Source organism: Poeciliopsis prolifica, unplaced genomic scaffold (assembly GCF_027474105.1).
Source record: "Poeciliopsis prolifica strain line A6 unplaced genomic scaffold, Auburn_PproV2 SCAFFOLD013, whole genome shotgun sequence".
Taxonomy (NCBI): domain Eukaryota; kingdom Metazoa; phylum Chordata; class Actinopteri; order Cyprinodontiformes; family Poeciliidae; genus Poeciliopsis; species Poeciliopsis prolifica.
Genome location: NW_026562388.1, coordinates 6,951,379 through 6,973,798, shown reverse-complemented (window position 1 = coordinate 6,973,798; position 22,420 = coordinate 6,951,379). Strand labels below are relative to the sequence as shown.

The 22,420-nt window shown below is 36.9% G+C and overlaps 1 protein-coding gene across 5 annotated transcripts in view; it reads left to right on the top strand.

The window, feature by feature from the left end:
• Positions 1 to 22,420, top strand: part of daam2 (dishevelled associated activator of morphogenesis 2) — a 99,721-nt gene that overhangs the window by 47,887 nt on the left and 29,414 nt on the right. For all 5 annotated transcript variants that reach the window (XM_055038103.1, XM_055038100.1, XM_055038102.1 and 2 more), the window contains exons 4-5: positions 8,239 to 8,313; positions 14,292 to 14,386. In XM_055038103.1, the coding sequence (XP_054894078.1) occupies positions 8,239 to 8,313; positions 14,292 to 14,386 (170 nt within the window). The remainder of the gene's footprint in view (positions 1 to 8,238; positions 8,314 to 14,291; positions 14,387 to 22,420) is intronic.

Here is a 22,420-nt window from a genome sequence, read left to right as displayed (position 1 = left end):
CAGAAACAACACATTTGGGCCCTACACAGTAGAGCTTTATGTTGCACAGAGTGAACACATGACAGCAATTTGAATGGGGAGCAACGTTTTCCTCGAACCATCTTGCTAAAAATGAACACTGCTTGTCTTGTTTGCCTCAGTGAAGCGACAGCTCCAGTTGTTGTGGTTAGACTATTCTTTGAGGTAGGAACAAAGAAAATCTATCATTATCCCGCTGCCAATCAAACTGCACAACGCATTTAGTGTGAAACTATTAACACATTTTAGTTTCCTTTCGGCATATTCTCGTGAACGCCACAAATAGGAATTTAATTTGCAATATCAAAATATTTATGTCTTAAGAAACCCTTCCAAATGCATTTTGATTTGTGGAGCCGCAATGATATTCTAACAGATCTCTTGATTAGAAATGTTGGTGCACTTACTTATTGCGTTAGTTATCCACTTAGCCAGTGGCAAAGCATCAATGTTTTCTGAACTTTTGTTAATTCAAATCAAGCGTTTTAGTTTAACTTTAGTCCAAAATTAGAGTGAGAAATTAAAATAGGCGACTGAAAGCTCAGAAGGAACAAGGTGACATCTCGGTTTTTTTTGTTGTTTTTTTTTTACACTGCAGCCTGAGTGAACAATAGACATGTCTCAACACATTGTAAAACCTAGCTTCTTACACCTCTGTGCTTCCTTTAAATTTTATCCATTCTATTTATTCTGTATTGGCTTCCTGTGAGTCATCTTTACTCTGTAAACAACTTTCACACTGAATATTGTTGTTGTGGGTTGCATTGAAACGGATCAAGCTAGAAATGGACTCATTCTGATCACCTGGAGATTTTTCAGTACGTTGCTAATTCTTTCTTTATCTCAAAAATCAGTCAGTTAGTTTGGCGAAGCTGTACAATGCTGATTTTATGAGCATATATCTATTCACGGGAATTGTTTCCAAACCAGACTTCCTCCAGCATCTTGTGACACGGAAGGTTTATTTAGTTTGTAACATGTCTGCAAAGAGCTAAACCATGAATTAGTTATTAGTAATTTTTGTCAGTAATTCTAACTTGTGAGCACAATCACACAAACCCAATTTCGGTCAATAAACCTTTTGAGTGAATGAATCATTTGCTTTTAGTGTTTAGAAAGCTTAAATGGTCTAAATCAACAGCTAAACCACTAAAGGTTTTTTTGCAATTACAGCAACAGTGACAAATTGTGATCTGAACGAGGCTGGAAAACGTCAAATATTAAATATAAATGCAAATAATGAAGAGTAAACACCAGTATTAACCCTTAAACTGTTAACCATTTGTCTCCCAAAGCCAATACACCATTTCATGTCTCTGCCACAGCCAGAGGGTCTCAGAAATGTTAATACAGAAATGGCATCAGTTTAGCTTTTATATGAGCATTTCCCATTCGTGCCTGTGAGGGTGTATACTTGTTTTTGCATGACTTGCATCAAGTCGCCTGCAGGTTGAGAACACGATGTAACATCTAATAGCTCCTTATAATTGTCCAGTGCTGGAGGCCAAACAGGGTCTCCTGATTTCCATTAGTTGCGCTGCACTGACACACAAACACACACTTGTGTTTTCAGGCCACGATCACAGAGCGAGTCCCTGACCAAGCTACAACCCCAATTCTAAAAGCTTAGGGGCTTTTAGATTATTTAAAACCTTAAATAATCCAATGACAAGCAGCTCAAAATATGAAGCTATATTTTTATATCTAAAACATTACATTTTCTGTATGATGCCAGAAACATAATATAAAATATTGCATAAGAGACAAACTTAAATGTTTCCCAAAATGTAAAAACTAACTTTCTAACTGTAACAAATGAATTTCATTATCTGCTCTTCTAAATATTTTAAACCAAGCCCATGTAATGAGAGGGTATAAATTGTTTTAATCCTTTAATCAAAATGGTGCCATGATGAACAGCAGAATATTGCTTCAGGCAGTTCCTGGACAATTTGATATTTAGTAGAAATAATTAGAGAGCGTCATCAGTCGACAACTTGCAGATACAGTAACTTGATAGAGTTAGGTAGGTGGTGAGACGTGGGTTTGCTTGGAAAAAGAATGTCTCGTCATGCTACTGTCAGAAATGTGAAACATGTACATGTTGCATTGCACTGTGAAGGTTTAGGATTGCTCAAAATAGAATGATCGTGTTATACACCGGATGCTAATGACACGCTTACATCTTGATATCCGAGTCTTTTCATCACCCTTTGACAAACTGCTTCCCCATTAATTTCCATCACACAGACTCCAAATTTACTGCTCCATGGATAGCCTCATTGACGAGTCTCATGCTGAGGTCTTTTCATCCACAATAAATCCATTTCCAACCATATGTATGTTGAGTCACTCAGTCTGCTAAACCTGGCAGGCTTTGAAGTATAGCTTTATGGTTACTTCTAAACTAAGAGAATAAAAGGGTTTCAGGACTCCATTCTGCACTGAATTGGGGTTTCTGTCTGGACCAACAAGAGGCATTCTCACACCCACTGTGTATTGAGTCATCACTTTCAAATCTAATAGTAAATGGACTGAACTTATATAGAGCTTTTCCAGTCATTTTGACCACTCAAAGCGCTTACACTAGAATCACTGTCTAATTTGAACTCATATTTTTGTCATGTAGCACAAGCACATAATGATTTTTGGATAAAGGCGGTTGTAATACAAACGCAATATTTATTTTGTTTAAAGTGATTATTTTTTGTTGTTGTTGTTTTTTTTTTTTGCAAGTTACAGAGACAAGGGTTCTAAAGAATTTTCTCAATTTCCTTTCAATTTCCTGTATATGGCCCTGAAGCATACCTCACTTTATCCTACATCTCAAATACCGATCAGGAATGGCATTACATAACACGATCTGACTGTTATTACAGCATGGGCCGAAACTGGAAAATCACTGAAAATCAGTCACTGATAATGTCTTTAAATATTGAACATATGGGCTTAATCTTGTCACTCACTGTGCAAAACAATTTGCTTGCGAAAAATCTTTAACCTTTTTTATCTGTAAAAACAAAAAGGAAAATAAAATCTATGTGTTCGGCTTAACAAAGTCTTTAGAAATTCAATATCCTGTCCATTTCCCAGCTCTTAGGGTGAGTCCTCCAGGTTTCGGTGGACAAATAACACCTTGGAAACTCGGTGGTCCTCGTCATTCCACAGACAGGATCATATTGTGATTATTGTGACATTTTGTGCTAAGAATTTAGAAAAATATTTACGTTCACTTTAATTAGGAATGGAAGGCATTTGGCTATGTTTTGTAATCAGTATGATGAGTCAATATAATATATAACTGAATATCATAGCAAAACTGAATATAGTTTATTTTTCCTATAAAGACAAGTAATAACTTATTTTATTAAAATGGTTGCTGTCCTTTTCTCTTATTTTCCTTAAAAGTGTCTTTTGGCTATAATTTTTTTTTTTATGCTTCTTAGTCGGAGAATGACAATACTAGTGAGCCATACTATTTCTTTTATGATCAGTTCTTTTGTTCATCTCATCTTCTCTACCTACACACCATTTCACACCACCACACAAACTTTCTCTAGTACATACACACACCGACACATGCCTACTCATTTTCACCCACACACACACATCAAATAAACTGGATTGATGTATAAATTGAACTTGTTTTTGACTTGCAGCTGCAGCTAATCCCTCACATCACACAAGTTTCTAAACACAACACAAAAACCAAACAATCTCAGACAGAATAAAAACAAAGTCAGTATAGAGAACATAAAGATGCCCTAAATCAAAGTACCCCTAGTTGATTGCTTGCTGAAGCTGAGTAGATGTTTCACCATCCAACAGGTCATAGGTTGAACGTTCACACATACTGTTCTACACAAGATGTTGAACATCTTTTATAATTTTGCAGGATGTTAAACATAAGACTTTGAACATCTTGATCTGCAAGATGAACATAAATCCTGCAAAATGATTTAACATCCTGCAAAATTATTTTGGAGGGTGCTAAATATAAGATTTTGAACATCTTATGTTGAAGATGTTCTTATGTTGAACATCTTCAACATTTCAATTTTGAAGGATGAAAAAAGTATTTTCACAATTGTTGTCCTGAACAGTATAAAAGAATGAACAGTTGACAAAAAAGTTACCGATTGTTGACTTTTTCCCCTTTCGGTATAGTTAATTCTGAAGTAATTCACATTTATATAATTACAATGATTAATCTTTACTATGTAAAAGAAAACGTATGGCAGTTAGTTTGTTGTAAAAAGAAAAGTGTAATACTGTTGATCATCTGGCAATACATGATAAAAATGAATTAAATTGAGCTGAACTGATAAATAGTAGGATTCATTTGATTTCTTTCTTTGTTCTTCCTCTTTCATTCTGTCAGAACTTTAAGACTCTTCCTGAAGGACCCCACTTTACCTCTGAAATCCCCTCTGGGCCTCTCTGAGATCATTGGATCAGAATCTAAAACGATCAGTCCAATCCCGTGGCAAAACCAGAGCGTTCCTGGGACATGTTGGCGTGTCTCAGACTTAATGTAGAGTTTCTGTTCCTTTATACAACTGAACGAACGATTGCACGTCGTTGGCTTCCAAAGCTGGAAATCTTAACAGTTGTAAAGAAACATTTGTTTGAGTATGTGCTTCTTTAGAGGTGTCTGGGGCAATATATTATTTCTTTGTAATTTCCTCACTTGCTGGTCATCATCTAAAAGCAAGACCATTTCCGACAGTGATGCAAACTATAAAATCTTTCCACATTTCAAAGTACTTTTTGTTCAGTGCTGCCAGCTGAGTAGTTGGAATTTCACCTCCTGCTGCTCCTGAAGTTGTGACTTGAAAGCTATCTGTGCACCAGATTCTTCCAGGCTGTGAGCTCAATTATTTGTCAGCGAAACCTCTGAGGGGGTTCAGAATGTTTAAGACAGCTTGTTACATGACAGCGGGGAAGCTGGAGTATGTAATTTCATCTTTTCTTTCAACAGGTGCCTTTGCAAACACAATAGCCTGCCAAACAGACAAAGAAATATGCCTGGATGTTGGCAATAGCCAGGTATTTGGGTCTTCGGGGGCGCAATATTTTCCTCACCAGATGGTTGTAATAAGTGAAACACCTTGCAGATATATATACTCGATATGCTGTTGGGGATTCCTGTCTTTCTTTGCTGCGTCGCACACTGTAAATCAAATTTAATATCAGCCGACATAAGGAATGTGTGGTCATAGTGTGTAATTGTTGCAGCAGAGTGACGGGGTCGACCCTAAACTGCTGCAGCCTAACGCATGACCAAAAGCACATTCTGCTTGTGGAGGAACATCATCTGCACTTCACTTTTCAGCTTCAGCTGTTTTTAGAAACAGCTGAAAGCAGGTTTTTACAGACGCTGTCTGCCATTAAAACAGATGAAGCTTGCTGTTTTCAGTCACTTGGGATTAAGCTAGTTTCAGAATATTGAGAAAAACCTCTTTAAAAGTTAGAATTCAGAAGCTTTTTGGATTGCAGTGCCTTCAATTAATTTGGGAAAAATAACATTTTTGATAGCATAGATGATGTTGCGACTTCATGAGCTTCTTAGATTAATTTATAACATCTGAATAAAGTAGAGGCAAACTTATTTTAACATTTATACCACTTTGAATAGTTCTTTTCCCCCATTGGTCCAGAACTTTGGTGCTGGTGTGAATACACTCAAGCAAATTTTGCTGTAGATCAAACATCTGTTCATCTTTTCAGTCATACACAAGTAGAAACTCTCTGGGGTAATAAGACGAGTTCTGTGTCCAAGAGACACGAAAATATGTCGCACAACAAAATACCTCATGAAGGTATTGATTTATGCTGGTCATAAAGTGGCATCCACACTGAAACACGTCTCGTACAACCATGGCCTGAAAGGCTGCAGAGTGAGGAAGAAGAAACAAAAGAAGAAAAAGTCTATTGTATAATGAACACATTCGTGCATCTACTCTTCTAAGGCTGAAGTTAGTATGTTTCATTTGTTCCAAACACCATTCAGTTCTTATCACACAACCTTAATACCTGTCATCAACTGTTATTACTTTCCAGAGTGGTTTGATTGGGTCAGCAACACACAAGAACAGACTCTGCATCATTTCACCCCCTAAATATTCCATTATAAGGACCTAAATTAAGGAAATGTTTCGACTGATATGACTCGGACCCTCTCAAACAAACTTTGTCATCCTTTTTAATTTGTTCTGACATGTGGTGTAGTTGCCAAAATAAATGTTTGGGTGGCTGTGATTTGGCCAAAGGGTCATGGAGGGGCAGTTAGATTGTTAATCTAAGCGTCAGAATCTGTCTGGCATCGTGTCCTCAGCGTGTCAGCATTGAGAAAGATGGGCCAGCTTTAAAAACACACGCTTAGCAGCACAGTGAGTTTTAATGTTTTTTTTTCCTTTCAGTCTTTCAGGGTTGAACCAGCTTTCTGGCACCGAGTGCTGGACCTCAGAAACAATGGTCATTACAGGGACTGAAATGTACATTGACTAAACTTGTACAGAGTCCAGGAAAGCCGGAGCCTTTTTCCACAATCAGAGGTTTTGCTGATTATGTTGCTCGTTATATGGCCGAATTTAAATCTCCCGTTTTAATGTAGACAATTAAAGGATGTTATGTCTGAGGGAAAATCAATTAAGTGGAATTTCATTTTGGACTTTCACCGACTTGATCAGCAGAAAGGCTAATTTGCTTTAACTGTGTGGTGCCACGTTGTAAATATTGAAGAATCATGTCATTAATTTTGATTACAGAGTAAATGGATTCTTGCTACAGCATAAGCATGCTTTCAGAGTAAATAAAATTGTTAAAGTAGAAATGATTAAATGGGCATCCCACCGATTAAACGTTTTCTAATTTTTACCCATGTCTCCCTAGAAGGGTTCCAGGTCTGTTTTTAGTGAAAATATCAAGAGTTGGTTGGAGCAAGCTGAAACTTGGATCATTTTGTGTGAAGGAAATGTGAGCTTATCAAGTGGTCTGTAAAAGAGTATTAGCACTCAGTAAATGACAAAACCAGCGGAAAATAAGCTTGTTAGAAAGCTGGAATCAGTCACAGCTCTAGTTTTCTCACTGCATCTAAAGAAAGCACAGACTTGTTTGCAAAGTCTCAATGTCCCTATTAGGAATACAATTTATGGTATTGAGTGCTTTATAAGAGTAATAATACTGCTTGAACGTTTTTATATTTTGTCTCATAAACTCTGATGTATTTTACTGGGATTCAGTCACGTGAATATAATATTCTCCATAGCTTTGCTTTATCCCTGATCTTGTTCTTAATGTCCCTTTGTCCTCATGATGCTGCTAGTTCTGTAATCTTCTCTAACAGTTTTCTGAAGTCTTTGCAAAAAGCCACAGGTGAACTATGCTTAACTTATAAAGATGTTTGGTGTCCCTGGATTTCATTCAGGAGTAGTAGACTAAAAGAGACTGAATGCATAAGAAGGATACAATTAAATTATTTATATTTAAAAAAAGGACAACTGTACATTAATATTTAGCGTTATTTCCCTCTATCATAGAAAAAAAAGAAAAAATGCTTTAAATATAGAAATAGGGGAACATTTCAAGTAGTAAAAAAATTACTTTTTCTTTAGCTGGAATTAATGTGACTATTTCCACAGTTTTTGGAATAATATTTGTCCAATATTTCAGCTTTACGGACAGGATCAGATTTGACTGTGGATTATGCTCGTGATTGCTTTTAGCATCAAGCAAATCTACGTTACACAGAGCAAATTCATCACTAGATGAAAGAGCTATTGTTTAATTTCCATTATGAAACTCTTTTTAATCAGACAGAAAATGGGACAAAAAGATAATCATTTGTATCAATAGCTTCTTTTCATTTATTGCTCAAGATTTATTTATATATAGCTTAAGTAAAGCAGCAATTAAAGAATACAATTAGCAACATGGACTAGCAAATTCAAATGAAAATGTTCATCTTTTAAATAACCTCTCTAATAGCTGTCAAGGCTCGTCACTTCAGTATATAAGACACCCTAGCTTATGTGCTAATCCTTGAACGTACAAAAAATGGCTTACTGTATGCATTGTTTTGAAACTTCTGATTGTGGCTTGTGCTGAGACAACAAATGTTTTAACATGATCTGTTTATTTCCCTGTTATTTCATCATGGCTGCACTGTAACATTAAGAAGAAAAAAAAAAAAGCTTCATTCTGTTTCTTTGTGTTTAGGAACAAGAAGACCCCAACAAGCTGGCGACCAGCTGGCCCGACTACTACATAGACCGCATCAACTCCATGGCCGCTGTAAGTTACACTTGTTTCTGTCCTTTTTGTTTCAATTATTCTTTTTTTTTCCCATTTAAATTTGCTCAGGCAACCCTGTTCAAAAGAAGTTAAATCTGCTTACAAATGTTGGGTTTTGTGTATCAGAACATAATGAGTTGATCTCCTTCGGCTTGTAAAACGACGTAATTTGCAACAGGGACATTGAAAACCGTTTCTTGTCTTCACAGTTCCTGCTCAGTTTTTGCTCAAAAATTACATTCCACCCTACTTCATCCCCCAAACAAGCTTCATCTCAGACTTTAAAATTTATTGAATATTAAATAGCAAATATTGACACAATCGTGTCAAGCACGGTGGTGAAGGCCTGACGACTGTAGGCCTATTTTTTTGCCATATGATCTGGTCATCTTGAGGTTCCCAATTTAGTTAGTCCTGAATTTCTTTGCAGACTAAACTATTCAAGAGTGAAATTTGAATAGCTGTGAGAGAATGGAATTGAGGAGTTGAGATGGCCCAGTCAAAGTCCAGACCTCAACAAAGGTCTAAATGAGCTGAAAAACCATAGGGAAGAAGTGGACCAAAAATGTTGCTACACTATTCTAGTATAGCATATTTTAGGGTGTACTTTCTTTTCACCCTAACTTTAAATTTTTTTTAAAATGTCTTTCTCAATTTAAGTGCTCTCCTCTCGAGAGGTCACAGCTCTCTCAGCCATTCTTTCTCAGAGGTCTCTCAGGGTGAATTTTTTATCGTGTCCCTGCTGACTGGTGATTGCACTCACATGGCCACATTCCTTCTCTTTGACCCCCGCATTCACACACACACACCCACATCGTGATGACAAACAGGCCATTTAGACACTCAGCAGTTCAGTAAGTGGAAATAACTGTCAGCGACCCAGAGTCAAGATGACAGTATACACTATTTTCCAGTCAGCATTGCAGCCAGTGAAAACAGCTCAACACCATAACAAACTTCTCTTCTGCGACGAGTTCATTGTCATTTAACATGTGCCTTTATGGGGAGGTTGTGTTTTTTGATTCAGTGACCAGTTTGTGCCATTGACCTCTCTCCCAGAGTCCTTACGTGGACGACATGTTGGCTCCAAAAATGTTTGGGAGTCATAAAGCATAATATTTTGGGAAGCTGACATGTAAACAGGAACTTTATAGATGAGCGATGTTAATCGCAATTTTTCCACATTCTACTAAAGTTGATATTTGTATCTTTATTCTTGCGAGTCCTTCCAAGTTGTTGATCAAACGACTGTTTCAATATGATACATGCAGATCAATATGAGCAATCAGACAAAACACAGTGAAATATTGTTGATTGTCAAGTTCTGTTATTTTAGGTTAGACAAAAATAATCTGTGAATTTAAAAAAAACAGTTTCTTTTCAAATGGTTACAGTCTATTCTGTAAATTGGGGAAAAAAAAGCCAAACTAACCTGGTCCTATGTGGAAAAGAGTTAGTCCCCCTTAATCAAATCAGGAATTAACAATTTCACTTTTAGAAAGTTTTCAATTTTACTTGCCACACCAAAGTTTGATTACAAATTCAGAAATCACTTAAATAGAACCTGTCTGACAACATGAAGCAGGCTGAAAGATCTGAAAAAGCAACATAAGAACTGTCATTTACAGCTGTGTGGGAGGGATTACAAATCTATTTCTAGTACTCTGGATTTCCATCTGATCACAGTAAGAGACATTATTCACAAATGAATAAAACACAAAACAGTGAGCAGCGTAGACAGTGTTGTTTACCACCACCAGTGTGTGGATGTGTAAATTGGTGAAATGACTGAATGAAGTATAAAGTGCTTCATTCATACTTGAAAGTATAAATTGCCTGTACTTTAAAAGTACAGGCAATTTGCGATTCATAATTTAAAAAAGAAGAAATAAATCAGGTAAAATGGAAACCACTACTAACCAAATGAAACACAAAGACCACAATGCAATATAAAAATGACTACATATACATTAAAACAAACAAAAAAATCAAAACAAAGGGGGTAAAAGAAAAATAAAACGCCAAAACTTCTTAACTGGGATTAAAAAAATAGAGACAAATTATACAACCCCAAAAGTCGTTAAAAGCCATCCTGAATAAATTGGATTTCAGCTGCTTCTAAGATCTGTAAGTGGACAATTACTTTTTAGGACAATGCATTTTTCTCATGGAAACAAGCAACAACAGCATATGAGCTGTTTTGGGTTTTGAGAGCATTTAAGGTATGCTTCCTTCACATGGCGAACATACAGGCAAAACGAGATCCTACATTTCCATTACTTCAGTCTCAAAATCTGGGAGAACAGTTTTAACTGTCTGGTTCAGGCAGCACCCAGCCTTTCACAAACAGCATCACACTGTAAGCTGAGCTCAGACAAAACTCTGATTTGTAAGCTGTCGAGAGCTGAAAAATCCACCAGTGCTGTTGCAGCACCTTCTGTGCTATTAGTTGTCAGACACACTGTCATCAGACTCCCTGTCAGTGATATGTTTCAGCCTTTCTGTTTTTTAGTACAGTTGCTGCAAACCACTTTGTGCAAATCATCTGTGCAAAGTCTACTTCAATTTACCTGGAACTCTTTAAGCCTTTATGTCCATTTTCTGCTACCTGTTTGCCTCTAATCGTTCTAGTGCTGCAAACTCCTAAATTGAGTCTAGATTTTCCTCCATAAAAATATGGATAGAAAACAGTCAACAAAACCTCTGATGACACTACTCTCGAATTGATTTAAATCAATCATCAGTGACCCCACTTAAAGACAGTCAAAGTACAATCCATGCCAAAAAAATGGGCAATGGATCCTGGACGAGGTCCCGGCTATTGTAACACCCCAGGGGCTTGGTCGTAACAGTGTCAGTATAAGTAATCACTCTAATATCAGGGGGAAGATTTAGACATTGGTAACAACTGGTTATCAAATTCTCAGACATAATTTAACTTGTATTAGGGAAATTCCAATACTATTGGATGATCAGATATTTTTAAAATTGGACAAACACTCTTTTGTTCAACTCCCTCCTTTTGGCTCCATTATTCATCTTTCCATTTTCCAAACAGTGTTTCATTTGCAACCCTCCTTGTTCTCAGCACCGGAGCTCCTAAGTGCTTCTACACTGCAGATCTATGACTTCATGTCTTGGCAAGTAATTGAGCTCACCGGGGACAGACCTTCTACAGTAGCTGAGTTATTAGATGATCTCACTTTGGCTCTGTCGGCCTGAGAGACTGTCTCATGACCTACATCTTGACATTCATTCATAAAGTCACGTTAGAGCTCAATGCCGGGCATAGCAAGCAACCAAGTGCTTGCTGTCCTGACGTTGCTAACCTGATGATGGCATAAGCTTTCCCAAAGAGGAAAAAAAAAACATTCAAAACTTCTTAACTGGGATTAGGCAAGTCACTCAGCCATGACATGGCAGCAGCTTAATAAACCCAAATGCCAGGAATAAAATTATTTATTGTGTATTAAATCAGCTGCAAAACTGATTTTGCCTCATCTTATAAACTGCTGTCCTTTGACCGTCAGGAAAAGCTGCCAGCTAAAACTATGGTTTTACCTGAATTATGTTTTAACACAATATATTTATTAGTATTTATTTACATTTTGGTTTTTGTTACCACTTCAATAAAAGCCGCAATAGTAACTCTGTAGAATTACACAACTTTGTTGATAGAAGTGACTGAAAATGACTTTGGAAAACCACATCTTAAACCTTTTTGAGCAAGAAAGCTAGTTGATATAAGCTGAAGCTTGCAAAGAGAACTTTTTGTTCTTCTCTATGACACAGGAAGATTGTTCCAGAATCATGCAAAAAAAATATAAATAAATAAATAAATAATGCTGCTTCTCCATGTTTAGTTCTGACTCTGGGAATGTAGAATAGTCTTGAACCATAAGACGTGATTAAAAGGGTGATTTAATGATTTGATGGCTGTTGTGTGATTCCTATTCCAGCAGATTACTTTAAATATTATTAAGTGATCATTAAAACCAAATATATGCATTCTGAAATCAATGCAGAGTAAATTACGATATATATGTACTATATCGTACATTTTAACATAGAGTGAAAACTTTCAGGTTTTTATGATGATGTTGCATAATTCTCAACTTTCTCAAACAACAAATCAACATAAATTAAAAATAATGTTGGAGCTCAATAGTTTTTTTTAGCGGTTGAGAAATCATTTTTACTCATTTGATTAACCTAATACTTTGTCTATTGTTTCATTTTTATTTAAACACATTAATGTCCTCTTTTTTCCCCTCTCAGCATTAAAACCATATTTTTATTTGGCATGCCAGTGACCCACATGGTCTGCATTAGTCTTTAGAGCAGAAGCACCAATCAGACTGGTAACAATGCACTCATGATGAGCTCTAAGGGAACGTTCTGGCTCTGGGGTGCATTTCTTATAATAAAGACTCAGAAAAAGTACCATCTGCTAGTTTACCAACAGGCTGTAATGGTATCCTTCTGTGGATGTTGGCCACAGGTATGAATGAGCTTACAAATAACAGACGTAAGGAAGAAGCTGTTGGCTAGACTCTGACATGGAGAGTTGGCCAAGAGAACTGCCTCTTCAGGGTTTCTGGTCTGTCTGTAGTTTATCAGGGTTTTGCAGTCAAAACATTTGTCAATGTTTTGACTGCAATATTTTTTGATTAAGCACTAACTCTGCTGTACAAAATTACCAAGCTAACTTCCAGTTAAGCCTTGGTTGACTATAAGAGTTACATGCTGTAGAATTTGCAAAGCCAACTTCAACTTAGATACCCTGTTGAAGGACCAGGAAAGAAGACATTTTTTTTCAGAGTTGGCAGATCTAACTCAAGTACTGAAATAAACTCAGGTTGACCACTTTGGCAGTGAGCAGCCATGGAAAATGCCTGGAGAGGCTAAACAGAAGCCGTGACTAATGGGAGCACGGCTGCTCTTTGATGCTCCTGACGAAACCTTTTAAGTGACTCAGAGATGCATTAACACTAACACTGGCTTGAGTGTTTTTTATTATTTGCCCTGTTTGTTGTAAGTTTGATTAGAGCCAGTTGTCTGCATAATGTCTGACATGGTGTTTGGTTTCTCTTGAAACACAAGTCACTGAAAGAAGGAACGTGCAATGGTTTTGAAGTGATTGTGCCTGTGAGTGAAAAGATATTAACTTGATACTATTTCTTATGAAGTAAGTCTAAGATGTTGTTATTGGCTATGGATATGAAGGTGGAAACAAGATTTTAAATTAAAAGTAAAAAGGATTATGGGCACACTGTGGAAAGTGTGGCAAATAAGCTGTGAATCATTTACAAACACTAAGGATGTTGCAGCTGGCAAACCATTAGATGCTACAGTAGGAATGTTAGCACTTACTTTGTAGCTTCATAACTAAAAGTATACTTGATTTTTTTTCTGGACTGCATTTGATCATCTGGGGTCCAAAATCTTTTTACTTGGACTGATCCAATCTGAACCTGACACCTCAACACTCAACAGGAATTCTTTGAAACAGCTTGTGATTTATGAAATCTCCAGGACCTGTTCACATTTTAGCAAAACAGATTTTTCTTTCTGTTTCCACATCCCATCTTGATGTAAGCATAGATTTTTGTGGGGAAAAAAAACTACCAATTTGAAAAAAAATAATTTAAATTGGAGATTTTTTTTAACTCTCCCTGAGGTGTTTTTTCTGAAAATGATCAAATGGATGCAATGACATAAGAGATATGAGTATCTCTGACTAAACCACAAAATAATTCTGGGCTAAATTATTGCCAAAGACTTTAAGGAATGCATATTCAATGTAAAACATCCCATTTTGGCACCATTTGGTAATCAAAATAGACAGGTCTGAGATGACAAAAACTCCAAAATGAACAAAATGATGAAGGGATGAACAGAAATATAACCAGAAATATTTTGTACGGGATCCACAATTTAGATCCACGATGATCAGACATTCCTTGTTATATTTGCAGATGCAGACATTGTTTGCCTTTGATGAGGAAGAAATGGAAATGCGGAACAAGGTGGTGGAAGATCTGAAGACAGCACTCCGAACCCAGCCAATGAGGTATGCCCATCATGTGGTGTTTTCCTGGGCTGCAGAGGGTCCAGAGCTCTGCAATGCATGGCTCTCAGTCAAGTCACGCATTCCTGCCATTTGACTTGTTGAGGTAATATCCCACAAACTAATTACGACTAATAATGTAACATACTACTGGAAAGATTTGCTTTACAATAATAGTGCCTCTTGTCATTTGCAATTATCCCACTTAATTACTTCCAACTGAAATGCAACCAATTAGAGGTATTTTTAGCACCGCAGTTTAACGTTTTCCTTCCCTGACATGGTCATCGGCAGCTCTGAGAAAGTGTAAACTTCTCTCCTCTTGCAGTCTGTGACACCCTTACATCCGTACATCAGCCGTTCGTAAGATGTGTGGGGTCTGAACCAAAGTGGGCCTGTTGATTCTTATTTTACTTTTATGCCATGGAGGAGATAAAAAGTCACAGTCTACATCTACAGAGTGACAAAAACTCAGGGTAGCTTTGAAGTCTGGGTCACGTCTGGGTTTTGTGTTTATAGGCCAAGGGAGCATAAACGTTGTTGGGTGTGTGTTCCAAATGCACATGGCTCATTTGCTTTTTTGTTTCAGGGTATCAGTGATGACAAACTCCAGCCCTCCAGGGCCAGAGTTCTCAGCTCTTGAATGGGTACCTTGTCTACACCTGACTCAGATGCATAAATGACTTAAATACAGAAACAAGTTCTACAGAATCCTGTCAAAGACATACTTATTTGATAAATGTTTGCTGGGATAGAGATAAATCTAAAAGTTGAAGGAGACTTGCCCTGCTGGTGATTCCCCACATTTGTTTTTTTTTTTTTTTCACATCACTTCTCAATCATTTTTGTCATTCTTTGTCTCAGCTTCTTGGGCCTCCTTTCTTCTTTTCTGTCGTCTTTGCAGTTATTTCCACTTCTCTCAGCTATGTGCAGGTAATGGAAAGCAGCCATGCCGATGAGGCTGTCTGCTCTGCACGTGTGTCCGCATGCGTTGTTTGTTTACCACCCTAATGAAATAACCGGCGACAGATGCTGGGAAATCATCAGCCGTCTTTTATCTCAAAATGTCATTAAGTCGGTCTGTTTGTCATCTAAGCAGTCAGTCTGTCTTTGACCATTTTGTGTTTCGCTCTGCTGATGAAGCTTAAAGATGGACCGATTGAGGTTTTGAAGTCAGAATTGTCAATTTTGTTTTAAGGGTCTCCATTTGTGCTCATTTGTGTAAATTGCTCTTATTTTAATAATTGTGGTAAAAGTAAAATCTTTTGCAAGTTCCTTAATGGAGATAGTAATTGGAATCCAACAGAAAATAGGGAAACAAGATTATCTACCCTTTTCCTTTACCACATTCTACACAATGTACTATTTGGAGATGCTATGCAGCCAAAATAGTGGAAGACTTCCATTTTGATTAAAATAATGAGCAAGAAAATTAACATTTTAATTTATTTGTTCAGAGCTAACAACGTAATTTGCCAGTTGACAAATTACAAATGAACATACATATTTTCTGTTAGTACTCCATGCTCATTCACCTTTGAAATAAAACACATTAAGGCAAAAGATTATGTAGCAAAGCTATCCAAACCTATATTGAATTGGAATTTTGTTACTGGAAATCTTTAGTTGCCATTTTATTCCTTTATCTCCGCATGAAATTTCAGCCAAATGTAATGTACTACGTCTGTCCAACTGGAAAGATCACTTTAAGACATGTCTTCTTCTTCTGCAAGAATGTACTAGTCACTTTGATATGGACGCCTCCAAAACCAGATTTATGCAAATATATTTTTAAAAGTAAGTAAATTATTCAGTTGTGGCCAGAATTTTTGAGATAAGCAGAACTTAATTTTTTAACAAAAATAAGACTGTTTATCCTCAGGTTTCTGCTAAAGTACTGAAGACAGTCTTGCTTGCTGGATGATGGTTTCTTCATAAGCTGTTATCTATATTAGTTTCAGGCAAAATAGTGACTGGGACCCACATATAGTGCTCCCAGAGTGCTCCTCTGCTGGCAAACCACCGAGTAGTCATTGCATTCGCTTCTCCAGGTACCCCTTCTGTATCAAATAGTCTTAAGGGACACCTCAGTGGGGAAAATACCCTCACCACAGCCAATCTCACTGCCTTGCAATAAAGTCATTGAGATGCAGATCACTCTGCAGCTGGGCTAAAACAGTTGTGGGTTTTGTGATGACAGTAATTTTATTAACTTTACAGTTTTTTGGACAAGAAAGAAGACTACATTGCAAGCAGAGCAGAGCTTTTGCTGATATTGGATAATCTCCATGTGACGATAATCCCTTTTTCGTTTTGCTTTCTCTTGTTCCTACTTCTCATTCAAGTGTTGTTTGTGTTTAATTCAGATAATTTACTTCATCAAACTGTAACGGCTCAATGAGCACTCTTTAGTGATGCACCTGCACCAGTGCTGTTCTTCTCAGGATGAGTTATGGCCCATTAACCCGCACATGGTTCTCACTACTGTAAACTTGATGTGGGCTCCAGGTGCCTCTCACAGAATATGGATGTCTAGGGAATTTGTGGGCAGTGAGTTAATATCCAGCCTTGGACAAATTTGAGACACATGAACATCTAAGGGGAAAAAAAGATAGTTCAGAGCTTAAAGGTCGGCGAGAAATCTGAGCTTGTCGCCAACTTTATGGATCGTTTCTCTGTGTCCTCCGTGAGTCGTCATGCTGTTTTTATGGCCAGCTTTCGTGGGACACGGTTGTTTCTGTCTGTATTCGGCCTTGATTCATGCCTGCCTGAAGTGGCCTCCCTCTCTTTTTCTCCTGGCGTCTTCCCAGAGGCAGCTGGGCCTGGCTGTGAAGAGGGCGTCTTGTTGCCCTCCACTTGTTTTGCTGGGCCACAGGAGATAAACATATGCTGGGTATGCAATGTGCCAGGCAGAGGGCACAACAAGAGCACATTGTCAATGATCCATCCCTTGCTGTCACACTCTCACGCAGGATGATAATTTGTATAGCAAAGTGGCATGTACCTAAAAATGTTTTGCCTGTGTATTTGTTTCATTGACCCAGCTTTAATTTGTAGCTCCTTAATGTACAAATGCCTCCTAAATTTGCATTTTTAATTTTTTATTTGTTGAGCCTAAAATTTAAACAGATGCAGTACATTTATCTGAAATGCAAACTTTGAGAAGACACTTTAGTATTGTCTAATATGCACCTTTAACTTAAATATATAAGTTGAAGGTGAATTTTATATTTTAGTCACTACTAATTTTACCTTTCTGCAGGCCAAAGGGCAAATGGATTTGGTTTGTGAATGATTATGGTCAGATTTTCAGCTTGGCTTCAGTAAAATGTTGGGGAAGAAAATCACCTCATCAGAGCTTTTTGTATGGTTTGACTGTGCCTGCCAGTAATGCACCAATCAATCATGGACTGGTCTAAGTGAGCCAGTTTTTACTTGATTAGCTTTGATGAGCAATCAGTAGGTCAAATGAAAAGTAATCAGTTGCTAATTATATTTTTACTCCCTTAAATGCAACAGTGATGAAGCCCCCCCAGCCCCCTATTTTTGGTTTATAAGCATAATTAATAAGTGATTTGTACTTTTTTTGTCGTTGTCTTGAGTTCAGTAATATCAGTTGATGAACGTTTGGATTTGCTTGTTTTGACATTCTCATGAACAAATTCAGAATCGACACATAAGAGAAAACTGGAAATCAGTTAAAGCCTGCTCACGCTTTGCTCTAACATTTCTTTATCTGAACATATAAACCCCAAGAAAAGTTGTTTACAGGTTAACATTTAATAACTGTTAAATTCCTCACAAACTCTTTGGCCAAAGAACTCACTTGCTGCTTTGACTCTTGCTTGAGTGACAGGCAAATGGATTTGGCCTTGAAAAACCTTCTGTACAGCTGAATGTCAGAGAATACTTACAAATCTCTTCTTCTTGGGAAAAACACTGTCTTCATTCAGAGGCTTCTTCCAATTCACTGTGGTACAGACTGCTACAGAAAATATTTCCTGCCTACAGCCGCCACTATCTACAATTACTCTTTGAAGAATTTGAATTAACATGATTTATAATAACATTTATTTTCCCTTTTGGATCAATAAAGTATTTTTGAACTGCATTTGACTTAAATGAGTGACAAGTCCTCTGTTTTCAGAATAACTTTTTTAAATATTTCACTGAATATTTTGTGTGTGAGCCAATGTAGGTTAAAGTTAAATTATAATCCTTCAGACTTTGCTCTCAAGATTTATTCTCAGAGGTTTCTCCTTTTTTAGATAAAAATACTTCATTACTTCTGTTTATGTTTGCTGTATTTTATGAGACAACTTGATTCTCATAAAATCTCGTGAGCTTTCAGCCTATTTATTTGACTCAGTTGGTGACCCTTTTTGGGAGGTCGCAGGGACATTTAATAACTGTTAAGCATGGAAAGAAGAAGCCACATTTTGCTCCCTCATTAGGCCATAACTGAGATTTATCTCAACAAATAAAACATAAAGTTTCCACTTTGCAGAAATACAAGTAGATCTTGACAAGCCAAAGTAAAGAAAAGACACAGGGAGGGTTTATTCCGATGCTGCAGTCAATACTTCAAGTCATCCATCAAATGTTTTACTCTTTCTGGACAGACAAATATAGGCATACTGAAAATGTTCCCCCTCTGTAAGATCTGTATTGTTTATCATCCATCAAATGGAGCTGGACTTGTGTATTTACCCACAAAAAGCTCAATCTAAACTCAAACAGGCATGTCAGGGCTCATGGACATATACAAACCATGTAACCATGTAGTAGATACACACTCTGTGTTGCACGTTAATTTATCTTCTAAATATTTCAATATTTGTTGCATGTAATTGTGTCAGCACTGTTGCATAACTGTTAGACTCTTGAGTTAAGTGCGCATCTGTGCTGATATTTGCGGCTCTACTCAAAGCGTCTGTGTTTGCATTCTTGCGTCTAAGACACAAAACCCCACAACTGCTGCCATTTAGTTCAAACATTATTGCAGGAGGACAGAAAAGCAAAGATTTATTTTATTTTTTTCTTTTCAGGTCAGTGAGGCCGTTGTGACCCATAATGCGCTGCAGTCCAAGCAGAGCATCTCAGTGCTTCCGATGACAGCTGTCTGGACATTGTTTTTGCAAATCTCTTCCAGCAGGAATATTGACATGAGTTATAATAACATTCAGGAGCTCAGGAGCAGTCTCTTCTCCTGCTCCTGAGTCAATAACCCTTTGGAAGGTCTGCAACCAACACAAGCAGAAATTATTATTCCGAACAGTCAGATCTCTTAAAGTCCTGCTTATCTGTGAGGAAAACCTCTGTTTTCATATATTACGAAATATGTATTAGTGGGAGAGCAAAGCATTGCATCTTTAAAGAGTGTTCGACACACAGATGTGTTTGCTTCTTTCTTCTTTTCAGTAGAATGTTCTTTTCGGTATTCACTACTGATACCAAGTAATGAAGAGGGAGTTGAAGCAAAAAGCTGAGTGGAATGCTACAGTCAAAATTTTTAGGAAAATAAAGATGGAGCTGCTACTAAATATGTACAGAAAAGACAAAAAACAAATGGCTTGTACTGGGACCTATTAGTGAGGTTTGATATGTTATGTAATCGCTAACTTTTAAACTTCCTGCGTGACCTTTGGCATGGTATATTGACTAATATGCAGTGTTCTTTCTTGGAGTTTGTTTCAATGTGGCCAAAAGTTGCACATAATTCTGAAGTGAAAGAAAAATGATGCAGGGTTTCATACTTTTCAGGCTATTTGTAAAGAGAGTATAAAACTACATCGCCCTTCTTTTCGAATTATGCATTGCTTTGTGTAGGTCTGTCTCATTAAATCCTCCATTGAAGTGAAAACGCCGACTAAAGCTGCCCCTCAGCTGCCAGATTTTGGGAAAAAAAAAAAAAAAAAAAAGAGTTGGTGTCAGTTTGCAGAGGAGCCACAAGATATCACTAATTGTCACCCTTTGTTTCTCAAAAACAGAGTCAAACTAAGGTAAAAAGTTGGATGTTTGATAGTTGTCTTAATGTTGAACTATAACTGGTCAAATATGGCTTTATACTGGTTTCCAAAAACGACTCCTTTGCACTTAGTGGGGCTGTGTGATGTGAACAAAAGTGTTGTGTATGTAGGGTTCTGTTTTAGGTAGAAAGCGATCCACACTCTTCGTGTCTGAAGAATCATAGAGTATTTATTATGTGTTAAAGAATGTGTGGGTGTGTGTGTGTTCGTCTATAACAGTTCAAACCTCAACAATTTCACAGCGGTTCCAGCAGACTGTTGAGGCTTTTTGCACCTCATCACCTCAGCACCAGATGACTATTTACACCACAAAACATTTCTATTGTAGCATAGCTGACAAGAAGAACAAAAACTGTTTTGCAGAAATAGACCATTTCACCAAACACCAGTCTCCATAAATGCAAATGTGTAAAAATACCCAAAATGATCTTTATTTATACTTCTAGTGAATTTATGTTTCAGTTGTTAGGGAAAGAAAAGTTGTTTTTTTTTCTCATCAACTCCCTGGTCTGACTTGTGAAATACTCTGACTTTAAAGTTTTTCATGTGAAAGGTAGTAAGCAGCTTGAGTTACGCATTTCAATTTTGTACTCGCTGAACTCATTTTTTTTTCTTTTGTCTATTTAACCAAAAGTTGAAACATCAGGAAAGAGGAAACAGATTTTGTGGATTATTATCCAACTCACATATCTCATTAGGTACTGAGACGATCAATTTTTATTAACTCTTTGCAGCCATTAACTCAGATTTTTATTTGAGTTAATGGCTGCAAGGAAAATTGTGTAAATTACAAAGGAGATATTTTTTTGAACTTTCTAACAAAATTATAAACTAAGAAATGGATGATATACACTGTTGATTTTTGTTACGTTTTTGGTGCATTTATTGAGATGACTGAGTAAGTAAAAATAAAATGTGTCTGGTCTGATCGGTGATTTTTTTCAGAAACTACAAATGAGCGCTTTTTGCATTAAATTAATTCATTTCTAACCGTTCATGACGATAACAACTCTGCTTACTGAGTGAAGCTCATTTAGTTATTAGTATCATGAAGTTGTGTAAAGTGAATCACAGATGACGTAGAAATAAAACTTTTAAAAATTGAACATTTTCTTTATGGAAACTGGACATTCAGGCTGATATTTCAGCATTAAAGGAGAAATCAAGCAGATTGAAAAGGGAGGCTTTGCTTTCAAAAGGCTGAATTTGTTGCAGAACATTTTCGTTCAGAGCTTTCAGCCTCTCTGTCATAGAACATGTTGATTTAGCCAATGTTGAGCGTTATTTGGAAATCTCCCAGTAATGGTGATGGTCTACTTTCTTTATCCATAAACATTGTTCTTAGCAGCTTTTAATAATAAAAATTCATCACCTCGGTTATCATGTTTCATTTGTTTTAAAACAGTGTTGAAATGGTTAAGTGCAAAGCTGTTTAATAAGCACATACATCTTCTATTGTTTATTATCATTTTTGGACAATTAAAAGTCATCATAAGGACTGTATGACAAATTTATCTTCACTCCTCATCATGCAATGTAGTTTATTTTTGTCCTCATGCAGCACATTTTTTTACATGATGTTGCTGACATTTGTGGGAAATTTGTCATTGATTGGATGGAAATAAATTTTATGACGGGAAACCAGTGAATCAGGGAACAGGCAGGAGACAGAGGGTTTGCTCTTTTTAACAGACATCAGGGAGTGATCCCTGTGGTCGGACTGCACAGAGAGTCTAATTTTTACTTAATTTATAGTCTCAGAAAACAATTTCCTAATCTCTTTAAGCTAGCTTCAAATCATTCCTAATACCATGGGAGAATTATGTTTTTAAAATATAATCTTGTCTTAAAATAAAATAGCATTTTTTTAAATAATTTTTTTACTTGAGTTCTATGGAAGTGCTCTGCTGTTCGTCCTGTTGACTTTATTGACCACTGACAGGAGACATTATGATCCCATGGCCCACCTGAGATTGGTTGACCCCGTGTATGAACCGCTCCCTGTGGA